At 37.3% G+C, this 14,065-nt stretch overlaps 1 protein-coding gene across 2 annotated transcripts in view; it reads right to left on the bottom strand.

Moving 5' to 3' along the window:
* Positions 1 to 342: 342 nt before the first annotated feature.
* Positions 343 to 14,065, bottom strand: part of LOC107693292 (casein kinase II subunit alpha-like) — a 21,941-nt gene continuing 8,218 nt past the window's right edge. Inside the window, exons 1-12 of one of the 2 annotated variants that reach the window (XM_016492610.1) lie at positions 10,339 to 10,439; positions 7,189 to 7,300; positions 5,806 to 5,907; positions 5,606 to 5,656; positions 5,408 to 5,467; positions 3,898 to 3,981; positions 3,487 to 3,597; positions 3,274 to 3,375; positions 1,942 to 2,042; positions 1,702 to 1,850; positions 811 to 900; positions 343 to 729 (exon numbers count right to left, since the gene is read on the bottom strand). In XM_016492610.1, the coding sequence (XP_016348096.1) occupies positions 611 to 729; positions 811 to 900; positions 1,702 to 1,850; positions 1,942 to 2,042; positions 3,274 to 3,375; positions 3,487 to 3,597; positions 3,898 to 3,981; positions 5,408 to 5,467; positions 5,606 to 5,656; positions 5,806 to 5,907; positions 7,189 to 7,300; positions 10,339 to 10,439 (1,182 nt within the window). In that variant the 3' untranslated portion in view covers positions 343 to 610. Of the gene's footprint in view, positions 730 to 810; positions 901 to 1,701; positions 1,851 to 1,941; positions 2,043 to 3,273; positions 3,376 to 3,486; positions 3,598 to 3,897; positions 3,982 to 5,407; positions 5,468 to 5,605; positions 5,657 to 5,805; positions 5,908 to 7,188; positions 7,301 to 10,338; positions 10,470 to 14,065 lie in introns of those variants that run through there. The other variant, XM_016492609.1, reaches the window with a different exon arrangement.

Consider the following 14,065-nt stretch of genomic DNA (forward strand, 5'->3'; position numbering starts at 1 on the left):
TTTGCAATAAATGTAAACCAGTTTCTGCTTTTAACTCTTACATATCGTTTTTTCAAGTTGAACGCCACACAAAGTTGTAATCACAAATAAGAAACTTTCCTTTCTTTAGGCCCAGGGTTTCCAAGTTGGGGGCATGTTAGTGAAAAAAATATGGCATCTGTATTATTGGTAAACTTGTTGAAATTAAGCGTTTTTTTGTTGTTTTTTAATTTACAATCAAATTACTTTGGATAAGAGCATCTGCTGAAAGCTTACATGTAAATATGTTTCTTGCACCTTGATATTAATTCCCCAAACCTGCAGAGGAACAGCAACTGTTCAAGTAACAAACGGAAGCCAACATAGGGACATATAAAATAAATTTTATTATCCATTTTTCTGAATTTCTACACTGTAGTGGCTTCTATATAGACACCATCATCAGGAAAGTCTGCCGGACACTGACACAACATAACTGTCTGCTGTGTGTCCGAGCTTCAATATATAATTATTGTATGGAAAAAAAGAAAAGAAAAAGAAAAAAAAAGAAACCTAATTTAGTCTCTCTTTCGTTTGTTTACACTCAACATAAAAATGTGGCCCAGGGCAAAGAGAGCATGAGTGAGTCTGTTCAGGGCTGAGCACCAGTGGCTGCAGGAACCTGTGTGGCAAGAGCACTGGGAGAGGAGATGACAGGAGAACCTGCGATGTTGGCCATCGGCTGGGACGAGGACATGGATGTGACGCCTCCTACAGGCAAACAGACACAATGGTTTGTCAGTATTTGTGAAATCTCCTAATGTAAGTTCACTCAGAAAGCACACGACTGACCTGTGATCATACTGGACGTGCTGACTGGAGTGGAGCCAGTGGACAGTCCTGAAGTGGAGCCCATCCTCGCCTGGTCCTTCACAATGGGATCTGACACGAGACATGAACACAGTGATGAAATTAATGTTGCACACTGAGGCATAATCAGTACAGTACAAACTATTTCAAAACAGGAAAACAAATTCTGCTTCCGCGTGACAAACACTTTATTTCTTGCTAAAAGATAATTCACACCCTATGATTTCCACAATACAGAAGGAATTACAGAATTCAGTCGTAAAAATAAAATTTACAGCAATGAACAGGAATAGTCATGGAATTTGGCATTTTTTAATTTTAAGAGCATTTCACAATTTATTTGATAAAATCGTCATATATATATATATATACACAGAAACTGAAAGGTCTTAATGATAACCCCACAAAATAAAATTTGTTTTACCTTAAAGAAATTGTGACAGAAATACATTACTATTTTACAACAATGCACTTCTCAAAGTAGTAGTAGTAGTAATATAATCAAATTGTTAAAACATTGAGGAATATCACAATTTTCTTCATTGTTTAACAGTAAACCTCTGTTGTACTGCGTGCGCTCTGTTTGCAAAATAAAGGTTAATTTGATTACATTTTAAAAGATTAAAAATTGCTTTTTTTTTTAATTAAATCATGACTTCAGAAAAATTAAAACGGGCAACAAATAAAAATGAAAAAAATGAAATATTTCATAAGGCCCTACACACCTTTCCATCGCTGCTAAATACCTTTACAGTCATTTCATCACAATACATGATATGTGTTTTAGAAAAAAGCACAAACACTATTCTATAAACACATTATGCTTTTAACCGCAGTGATGTTCTAAGACACAGAGTGAGAGCAGACACTCACAGAAATAAGGGTGCTCCATGGCCTCGCGCGCGGTGAGACGAGCTTGGTGGTCGTAGCGCAACAGTTTGTCCAGGAAGTCCAGAGCTTCAGTACTGACCAGGTGCTGGTTCTCACTGTGGACAAACCGTTCCCACCTTTTCCGGGAATGTCTGGAGAAAGAGGACGAATGAAAGAGATACATATCTAAATTGCAGTTAAAAAGTACTACAAGCATAAAAACAATCCCATCTCTCAACATACCTTCCCAAAATGTCGTTGAACCGTGGGTCGAGCTCAATGTTGTATTTGTCGATGTAGTCGTAGAGGTCCTCTGTGCCCAGAACTTTGGCAATCCGTACAAGCTGGAAAAAGAGACAGAACTGGTTAAAAACAGCAGAGGGCAGCAGCCACCACTCGACAGATCAAACCAGCTGAACAGAATACTGCAGTCATGATTATTTTTGTAGGCCAAACCAGAAATTAGCATCATACCTGGTTTCCTTGTGTTAAAATCACGAGGCATTACTGATGCATTTTATGTATTTTTATTTACTAAAATCACAAAAGGTATTGCTGATGCATTTTATGTATTTGATTAAAATCACAAGGCAATATTACTGATGTATTTTATGTTGTAGAATAAAACATGAAAATATCTTCAGCTTGTGTTAACCACAGATCTTTTTTTAATCCAAAAATCCATTCAAAAAACCCATTGGCTTTGGGACAATGGAAGTGTTTTTGCTAAAATGCTAACTCCTTTCCAGGTTTGAGTCTACAAAAATACATCATGCCTGCAGCATTATACCTACTACTATTCATATACTTCTGAGTATGCAAAGTACTGCACTTTTTATGAATTTATGAAGACAGACACTAGCAAGACATCATCAACCTTCCTTTTTGTTAACACAAGGGATTGTGGGAAATATTAGCACTTCAAACATGCACAGGCGCAAATAAAATCACGAGGCATTATTGATGCATTTTATGTATTTTTATTTACTAAAATCACAAAAGGTATTGCTGATGCATTTTATGTATTTTATTAAAATCACAAGGCAATATTACTGATGTATTTTATGTTGTAGAATAAAACATGAAAATATCTTCAGCTTGTGTTAACCACAGATCTTTTTTTAATCCAAAAATCCATTCAAAAAACCCATTGGCTTTGGGACAATGGAAGTGTTTTTGCTAAAATGCTAACTCCTTTCCAGGTTTGAGTCTACAAAAATACATCATGCCTGCAGCATTATACCTACTACTATTCATATACTTCTGAGTATGCAAAGTACTGCACTTTTTATGAATTTATGAAGACAGACACTAGCAAGACATCATCAACCTTCCTTTTTGTTAACACAAGGGATTGTGGGAAATATTAGCACTTCAAACATGCACAGGCGCAAATTTCAAAAATAGCACACCAAAGCACATTCTCTTACATGCTACGATTTGAGACCAATAAATTGTTTGTACATTTTATAAGATATATAGTATGCAAATTGTGATTAAGCCGCAAAACTGATGACTTTAAAACAGCATGGCAACAATGAATGTTTTGAAAGACCTAAAAGCAGCAGGTCTCACCTGATCATAGTTGTCGTGTCCATGGAAAAAAGGCTCTTTCCGGAAGATCATACTCGCCAACATGCAGCCTAAGCTCCACATGTCTAAACTGTAGTCATACATCTGTGGGACAAAAGCAACATGAGCTATAAAAGACGTGCATGTTTATTTACGAGATGCTTGAAAAGAAGTCTAGTTTATATCCCTACATCTCATTTCTCGTGTCATTCTCACCTGATAGTCCACCAGCAGTTCAGGTCCTTTGAAATATCGAGACGCCACCCTGACATTGTACTCCTGACTAGGGTGATAAAACTCTGCTAAGCCCCAGTCTATCAGACGCAGCTAAACGACAAAACACACACAAACAGATAAGAATCAAATGTAATTTCAGTCAATTGGGATATAGATTAATGATTCATGATCACGATTTATGTGAATAGCTCAACATCTCACATCAGCGTCAGTGTTGACGCAGAGAACATGCAATTTGTAGACTTTTAAATTTGATCTTGGTTAAATGTGCTTCACGTCACAGCAGCAAACTAATTTTTGATTGGTGCATGTAAGCGAGCTCATCATTATTCAGCCAATCAGACTTGCAGAATGACACAATTGCTGACCTGAGTAATAAATGGGCAGTACCTTTCTGTGTTCATGGTCGATCATTACATTGTGTGGCTTCACATCTCTGTGCATAATTCCCATACTGTGGCAGTAATCCAAAGCCTGACAAAGACAAAGAGACACTCTTAGAACTAGGGATGCACCGATACCACTTTTTCCAGTACTCGCCCGATACCGATACTTTTATTTTTGGTACTTGCCGATACAGAGTACCGATACCAATATTTATATTGCATTTGTAAATTTTTTAAATATTGGGTACAGAAACCAAAAGAGTATGTATAATGTTAGTTGGTTAACTTTATTTATCAAATAGATACAGTCAAACCAAAATTTATTCAGACACCTTCAACATTTCTCACATTATCACAGTTTATTCGCTATAGTTTAGAAAATGGTAATAAAATATAACAAGAACTCAGAGTTAAACGGAGTCAGAACAAATTCAGCTTGATAATGTTATATAACTTTGATAGAAAGGTATGTAATGGATTACAATCAACCAAAAATTAGACAGCTGTTAGTACGACAGTATTTACACAACTATCAATTACTTAGTTGGGCAACCCTTAGCCTTAATGACAGCATATAGTTTCCTGGGCATGCTGTCATCCAGCTTCATGCAAACCTGAAATTCATTCCCCCACCCCCAGACTCGGTCTGAATAATTTTTGGTCCCAAATCTGTATCAGTTTTACTGGTAGTCTCTCCCTACCGTTAAGTAACTTGTGCATTGTTTTACTTACTTGTTTTTGACATATCCGACCGAACTACAAACTTCCCAGTAATGTCTGTGAGAAAGGTATATTCACTCGACAAGCTCGCGCATCTGCGCCGCCGCGCGCTCTATCCACTCACCAGTATCGGTATCGGTGCATCCCTACTTAGAACTAGACATTACAAATACCCGAGTTTCCACATCTTCTGACCAATAAATCATTTATTTAAATAAAAACCAAATAAAGTAGCTGATGAAATATTTCAATATAAAATTTTTTTTTTTAATATTTTGTATTTAAAATATTCTGCAGAATTCAACAATTTAAAAATATACAGAATATACATTAACGATATTAATTAAATTTCAGAATGGAATGGAATATTAAGAGAATTTTTGAATATTATCTTGAAAAATTACCCAAAAAGAAAATGGTCTATCAGAAATTTTAGCACATTTAATAATACTCAAAACACATCTCACAAACAAAAATCCGTTTTTTATTTACTCCCACACAACTGACTAACAGCAAGTGTACATGAACAATGTGCTATAACCGCAGCAATAAGAAGCTGTTGAGTAGCACTTATAAGGTGAAGTGTGCAACATCTGAGCAAACTACTAGTACCAAACAAAAACATAGAAAGTGGCCCAATGATGTGCCAATACATAAAGACGAGATCCCCTGTTGTTGGCTGATGAGGGGAGAGTTTGAAACACATTTGAAAAATACAGGCAAAATGGCATAAACAAAAATCTAATTTAGGTACAGACTTGTGACACTTTAAGATGATATCAGAAAGAACTTACCTTTAGGATCTCATACATGTAGAACCGAATGTCGTAGTCTGATAACGTTTGATACAATTGCTGCATGACAGAACAACAGATGCTTGAGTTTGACTGAACCGATTTATTTGTTACATTTAGTTGAGGTGGCAGAATTGATTAAAGGGGTCATATGATGCGATTTCAATTTTTCCTTTCTCTTTATGAGAAGTGATTTACCTTGAAGTCTGTGTTGTTCACATGTTCAAAAACCAGAGCTGGGGTTCGAGACTTCAGGGAGAAACGCAAAAGACTTCAGTTAGAGACACATTTGAAACGCTATGTAAGTGCATGCATGTAGTTGCCCAAGTTTGATTTCACATGCTGCATTCTCAACTATATTTTTATATACAACATCATCTTGAAGAAAGCCAACTGACCACTGGGTCCTTGACAATGTCTAGAAGTGAGATGATGTTGGGGCCGCCTCTCAAATTCTCCAAAATTTTAATTTCCCGCTTGATTTTCTTCTTCTTTACTGGCTACATATGGAAATAAAAACAAAAAGGCAACCCAAAACCATTAAAGACAAAATAAAACTGCATTTGCAACTGCTTAACTTCATAACTTGACATTTCAGAATTGAACTGAATATTCAGTGGGGAATAATGTACAATAAATACTTTCCACTCATTTATGATTTCTGGATAAATATTTTTTTAAAATAAAGAATTAGTGCTCTGCATTTATCCCATCCAAAGTGTGCACACACAGCAGTGAACACACACACACCGTGAACACACACCCGGAGCAGTGGGCAGCCATTTTTATGCTGCGGCACCCGGGGAGCAGTTGGGGGTTCGGTGCCTTGCTCAAGGGCACCTCAGTCGTGGTATTGAAGGTGGGCGAGAGCGCTGTACATTCACTCCCCCCACCGACAATCCCTGCCGTTACAAGACTCGAACCCGCAACCTTTGGGTTACGAGTCCGACTCTCTAACCATTAGGCCACGACTTCCCCGTACCAGAGAAATAACAAAATAACAAAATAAGACAATATTAACAAATATATATATATTTTTTACTTACATAATCTGAGCGGTCATAAAAAGTGGGTTATGGGATTATTAGTTTGTTATTTTTCACAACCAACCACTGGTTACATCAGCCCAAAACATTTATTTCACTTCAATAACGGTTTTGAAAAGGGACGGCTTCGAGAAACTTCAAGCCAAACTCGAACTTATGCCGCCACAAGTACAACTATATCATCGCTCCATTCAGAGATATTAAGAATGTAAATAAGATTAATTTTGATTTCACGTAGTCTTGCAGTACAGATGAATTTGATGCAACGACATCCAATCTGACTGTGTCTAGACTCAATCTGAGCGGCTTCATCCTTCGTGTCTCCAGGCAGGGGAAGTTCATTGCACACGACTGGCTACATTACAGGACAACGGTGCTAATCTTCAAAACTATTTATCACTTAGCTTGAAAAGAAGCTCTCAGTTGGTCGGGTGTTATCGCTAGAATCTAGAGCTTTCTCTGGTTAAGAGGAGGAGGGGGCGAGGAAAGAATTCGCCAGGCGCCCGTTCATCTGAACGCCGGCCAGCAGCTTCTGGTTTCGATACCATCCGCTGCCTACCATAACGTAAACAGGCTTATCTCAGCAGACGTTCTCGTCAACTACTTGGAAAATGAGAAGCTGGAGAGGACATGAAGCCCTAGGGTCCTCACAGTCCCACTGAACTTAACCTGACTTGACTGAGGACTGGTCAGAATGCTGTTAAAGCTGTCTGGAACAACAACAACGCTTGTCACCTTGAGTATTTTGACGACTACTTTCTCGTTGTTTGTGATGTTGATGGCCTCAAACACTTCGCTGTACTTTCCTCGGCCAAGTTTCCGCACCAACTGGTAGTCATCTTGATTCCTGTTGACAAGACTGACATCTGTTATTACAAGTGCAAATGAAACGCCAGTCCAGACAAATAAAGACATCAGCCCTGTAGCCCTGCAGAGAAATATTTCACACTACACTCTGTGATGCCTGCAAACAATCCTGGGACTCTGAACTGAATGATACCTAATATTTGATCATTACACGCGTAAAGCTTTCTATCTAGTGAATCAAATGCCATTAGTTTACTATTACTGTGGTTTCACTCAACAATAAGGCCCCCTGTAATGTGTTCAATTCAGTTGCATTGAATTAAGATTGAAAATGGCCTAAACAGGTAATCAAAAACAGCCAATTCTGGGTTTGTTTCAATAACTCATAGAAGCAGCTTCATGAAACAATGGTCTCAGAGTTATATTATTTAGATGACCTATTTCTGTATTACTGAAAATGATAATAATCTGTAAATTAATAAATAAAATAATATTGTAAGATATTGCGATATATATCAATACTGCACTGGCACAATAGCCCTTTTTGATTCACCAATGAATCATTCAGAGAAATTTCTGAACCTGTTACACTGAATTATTCAACAAAGCCAACTAAACAGAATGATTCACTTACAAATCAGACATCATTATGGCTTGTGAGCAAGAATTAAATAAAAGATGAGCCTACCTAGAAACTAGAAAAAAAAAGCACTTTTACATTGAACAGGTTGGGGTCAACAAGATTTTTTGTTTTTGAAAGAAGTCTCTTATGCTTATGAAGGCTGGATTTATTTGATTGAAAATATAGTAAAAACAGCAATGTACTGTGAAATATTACTACAGTTTGAAACAAGTGATTTCTAATTGAATACATTTTAAAATTTTATTTATTCCTGTGATGCAACTGAATTTTCAGCATCATTACTCCAGTCTTCAGTGTCACATGATCCTTCAGAAATCCTTCTGATATGCTCATCTACTGCTCAAGAAACATTTCTTATTATTATCAATTATTTCATATTATCAATGTTGAAAACTCTTGATTGATTGATTGATGAACTTTATTGTCCCCAAGGGGAAATTCTTTTCCACAGCACTGCACTTGTTTAAAGGGGTCATATGATGCATTTCAATTTTTCCTTTCTCTTTGGAGTGTTACAAGCTCTTGGTGCATAAAGAAGATCTGTAAAGTTGCAAAGACTAAAGTCTCAAATCCAAAGAGATATTCTTTATAAAAGTTAAGAGTCAGCCACACCTACCTAAAACGGCTCGTTCTAACACGCCCCCACATATCTACGTCACTGTGTGGGAAGATTTGCATAACGCCACCCAAATGTTCACGCAAAGAAAGAAGACGTAAGTCTCTTAATGTTAATTTCTTTTTTTATTGAACAGTTGTATAAAATCAATATCACATTTGTAATCATGCTGATTTTTGGAGGAAACAGCACTCTTCTTGTGATAGTGATTCACTATATCAGGGATAGGCAACGTCGGAGTGCCACTGTCCTGCAGAGTTTAGCTCTAATCATAGTCAAACACACCTGAACAAGCTAATTAAGGTCTTCAGGATTACTAAGGCTACAGACAAGTGAGTTTTTTTTTCAGGGTTGGAGCTAAACTCTGCAGGACATCGGCACTCCAGGACCGACGTTGCCTACCCCTGAACGATATGAAATGATGTAAAGGCCCCATATCTTGAATTTTGTGATGCATTTTAATAGACTGAATCATGCCGTTAAAGAACGCACTCTAAATGCGCGCGCGCACTAATCTAACCTAATAGACTTCACGTCATGTATGCGTGCACTCTCTGTAGGTGTGTTTTGTTTGGATTTTGCAATACACTCGATAATGTCAAACCACATGTCGGAAAACAACAATTACGAAATGTGTAGATTCGGTGGCGAACGCTGTTACCTGCAAACTCCGTCCCACAGGCTTTACAGTGAATGCAGTGCATAGAACCATTTTCGTAGCGGAGCCACTAGAAGTCTTTCAACCACTCTCTCTGAAAACTGTACGCCTTCTATACGGCTGGTGGATCAACATTCACCACATGATCGCTATCACCAGCACCATTATTTGTAACTTTAGGTGGTTCACAAAAGAAATCTGTCAGTGTTTCTTTTTTATTTTCTCTCTTCTTCAGCCTTTTTCATTCCCCGCGGTAGTTAGCTCCCTGTCACCTGACAGCGGAAAGCAGTGACTGAGTGATTGACAGCTAATATTAACCAATCTAAAATCTGCATTAAAGTTAAAAATGTAAAGATGAAGTTTAATTTTGTTATGTAGCCTAACGTTTCATAGAACGGCAGACAGGTCACCGTATCAACACTCAGAAGGCACATACTCTGAACGTTTTTAGAGAAATTAAAACGGATCGCACGACAACAATTATATGCACTCGCACAAATGCTCCCAAATATATTTTGAGGTCGCACAGATTAAATTTCGGGAGCATATGCGACCAAAATGGTCGCAATTTCGAGCCTTGAACAATAATGTACAGTATGTGGAAAATAATGTGTTTTTTGAACCTTAAACCGCATAAACACATTTCATTACACCAAATACACAAAATAATGTTCTTTTTAGCAGCATCATATGACCCCTTTAACACACACAACATAAAGAAAATAGATTTAAAAAAAATTTGTGCTGCATAAAATTTGTGTGGAATTCTCTGATAAATATAAAGTTCAAAAGAACAGCATTTATTTGTAATAGAAATCATTTGTAAGTTTATACGTCTTTACTGTCACTTTTGAGTAATTTTATGCATCCTTGCAGAATAAGTGTTAATTAAACTGACCCCAGACTTATGAAAAGTAGTGTATATTCAGAGTTTTTCAATCCTGGAAAATACATTTTTAAAGTACAAAGATATTTTAAGTTTTTTTATGACTGTGGTAACACTGTAATTTCCTTAATTTTTAGTGATCTTCAACTATCCAGATGTCTTGTAATGTAACCCAAACTGCATAAATCCAGACCTCGCATCATTTCAGAAAAACTGGTAATACTGCATTTATTCTTACAGAAAAAAAAAAAAAATTAATTAATCTCATCACTCACCCCCACTCTACGACGTGAGATTCATAGTCCCAGTATTCCCGTGGTCTCTGTGTGTTGACGTCTGGATAAACGCGGGATCGACTCGTGACAGGGCCGGACATGATCTGGACGTGTGGCTGCTCCTGTCAGGGCTGTGAACACACAAAAAAAAACAATCAATAGAGGGACAGCACTATCAGGCCAATCTGCATCCATAAGATCAACTGAAATAAAAGGCTTGGGGCCTGAAATCTGTGGCCTCATTTGGACGTGGACTTGGTACAGAATCAAAGGGAAGATGAATCTACAACCGGGATGTTTGGTTTTACAGGCCCCCGGCCACGACACGGACCCCTGACTAGGGCTGTGCGATTAATCGAAATCGAATCGAAATCGCGATTTGAGCCGTTGCGATTTGCTAATCGCAAAGCCTGCGATGTGGACGCGATATTACTGTTCCAGAGCATATGCATGACTGCCAGCCTTGAGTTGCAGTCTTATCACGGACGAGCCGTTCACGCTTGCCACACTCACGCAGCCTGTTTCGTAATGCTCGTTTATACTCGCGCGCGGCTCCGCACTGCAAGTCTCCACGAGCACATCTGGCAGTATGGACGAGGCTTGATGCACGCGTGCAACCTGTGTCGACTCACGCCTGGCTCCGCGTTTAAAACTAATTTAAATTCAGTCTAACTGCTTGCTAATTTCACTTGATGAAATGAAACATTCAGCACATTTTCCACTTGTTCTTAAAATCCCAAATACTTAAAAACCCCTCCCAAAACACAATAACAAATTTTATGGATTTCAGGGTTATAATGGGAATTGTATTGGTTTTAATGTAAACTATAATGGTGTCTATTTGATGGATTCTATTGGTGGGATGTAATCTGGCAGATGGCAACCAATAGAACAACGGTAATTCCTATTGGAATAATGCCCAAAACAAAAAGGAATTTTGTAATGGTTTAATGGAAACTATAAGAATTTCTGTGATGGTTTCTATTGTTTTTTTCAGCAGGGTAATGATACCCATACTGTGCTGCACATTATTGACAATATTGAGTTGAAGCTTGACTTTGCAAATTTAAAATCGCAAATCAAATCACAGTATCTGTCAAAAAAAAAAAAAAAATCGCAATTTGATATTTTCCCCCAAATCTCACAGCCCTACCCCTGACTGTCTGATAAACTAGATTAAAGTTCTGAATCTCTGCCCAGATAGAGGAAAGTTTTAATCTAGATGCAAGCAGACCGAGGAACACTAGACCACCGCAGTCCAAATGGTGTCAGCACATTCTTTCAGGGTTGAAAACACACAAGATGGCTTAACGACACAATACTGATTTCTTTTAGGCTTTCTATACATTTTGTATAGAGTTGTATACTCTACATATAACAACAGAGAATGCTGAACATAATCAGAAATGAGTTCCAGGTGGTTACTGGATGTTTCCGAGGTCGAACCTGTTGGAATAATCCTATCAGAGTAATTTACCACCCAAACCTGCATCTCTTTCACCTGCTCACCTACCTGATACAGAGTTTGTCATTGTATACCAAAAACCATCAAGAACACACCAGGGCTTCTAGTAAGTTAGGTAATGAATACCAGCTACAGGGCTGTGGGGGGTTGCAACTCATGTCTCATGTCCGTTTTTCATTGCTATTTTATCATCCACCAGGTGAAAACCACTTTTTAGTAAAAGCACAGTTCTCCTAAATCAGCCATGTGATTTGAGGTACAAGTTATTAAGAGCAATACACTAAATATTAAGAGCAATAAATAATTAGCAATGAACCCATCTCACAGACCGTGATGATGCATTTCCACAGTTATTAACATCAGTAATCTAGATTTATTTTTCTTTTTTTAATTTTATGTACATTTATAGCTATGCTATAGCTATACTATACTTTGTGTTAAGCAATATTACGTATGGAGGACTCTTATTTTGGCTAAAAGCAATGGTTTGAAGTCAACAACAATGACAACAAAAGATGTTAGTTGATGGACTGGAGTCATGTGGATTTTTGTGATGTTTTTATCAGCTGTTTGGACTCTCATTCTGACGGCACCCATTCACTGCAGAGGATCTATTGATGAGCAAGTGATGTAATGCTACATTTCTCCAAATATGGAAAAACAAATAAACAAGAAGAAACAAACCCCTCTACATCTTGGATGGCCTGAGGGTGAGGAAATGTTTATCAAATTTTCAATTTTGAGTGTTATATTTTGCTATTGGGGTCGATGGGAACTCAAAAATAATATTTTGTAGCTTCTTTTCACCAATATAAAAGTTTACCCAACTATGATGAGCTTATGCTTAACAAATCACCAATAATAATTTATTTATTTATTCACTTTTTAACATCATGCCAGCATCAAGGCTATTTTCATGGCGATCCCTGAATAAATTATACAAGGTATACAATTAACAAAAGGTTACCAGTAATAATACCAACCACAATAAAAAGACGTCTGCCAAGTAGGCCTGTCACGATAACAGCTTTTTGTTGTGCAATATATTGCCCCAGAAATAATTGTGATAAGCGATATTATTGTCATTTTAAAGACCATTTTATGCCACTGAATATATAATCATAATGTAACAGCATAATAATGCAAGAAGGCCTACATACTTCCAAATGACAACAAACTTTACATTTTTAAGAATATTTAGATCATGGAAATTAAGTATCAAAATATTAGATACCTTAAAAAACCTGAATAAATAGTAAATAAACATTTTCTAACAAAAAGTGCAAAGTAACAAGTAGAAAAAAAGAAAAATGCACAAAGAACTTGTATGGAGATTTTTCCATCTACAGATTTTTCCCTGACCTTCTTTTCTCTGTAAATTAAGGGTGCACACTATTGCTGAAAAACACAATCACTACTTAGCAGTCAGATGTCCGTATGCACAAAGGCACAGATCTCTATACAAGACCATATCTCCAGATGAAACTTTTTTTGTAGAAGCATGTTTTAAATTTGAACTAGCACCTCTACACCATGTTATGTACGAGAAGCTGCAAAAGACACAGGCGCAAGTGGAATGCACAAAACACAGTGACGTTAATTTTTAAGTAAATATAATGGGCGATATATTGTGTCACCACAAATTATTGAGGTCATGTACATATATTGTGCGATAAGTCGATATATTGATTATTGCGACAGGTCTACTGCCAAGCAATATATTTCCTTAACATACCTGTAGCCTCTTTACATTAGAAAACACAGCAGCTTTGCTACATTAAAATAGAAATCAATCTATTTTACGGCAGCTCTGAATGAGTCTTATCACATTGAAAACAGGAACCTACTGGTTTAATGAACAACCATTTTGATACAGTACTGGGATCGGTGCTGTAATGGAAACTGGCCTGCAGGACCCTAGCGTGATTAGATTTCATCTATGTCTGTTCTCCTGTAATTTGCCTTAACTTAGTGCTGGGCAGTATACCGGTTCATACCGAATACCGGTGTTTATTTTTGTTATGATATGAATTTTTAAAATACCACAATATACCAAGTATGTCACTTAAACAACATTCGGAATGCGACACTGTTGCACTGTGATGAGGGAACAGCTGTATGTGTTACTAAGCGTGAAAGTTCTGAAACTGAAGCTGTAGAACTAATAGAACGTGATGACACAGAAGAACTCATCCACAATATCCACACTGACCACCACAAATATCCACCGCCCCCTGCCATCAGCTCCTGCATCTCTCTCAC

This window comes from Sinocyclocheilus anshuiensis, unplaced genomic scaffold (assembly GCF_001515605.1).
Source record: "Sinocyclocheilus anshuiensis isolate Anshui unplaced genomic scaffold, SAMN03320099.WGS_v1.1 scaffold566, whole genome shotgun sequence".
Taxonomy (NCBI): Eukaryota; Metazoa; Chordata; class Actinopteri; order Cypriniformes; family Cyprinidae; genus Sinocyclocheilus; species Sinocyclocheilus anshuiensis.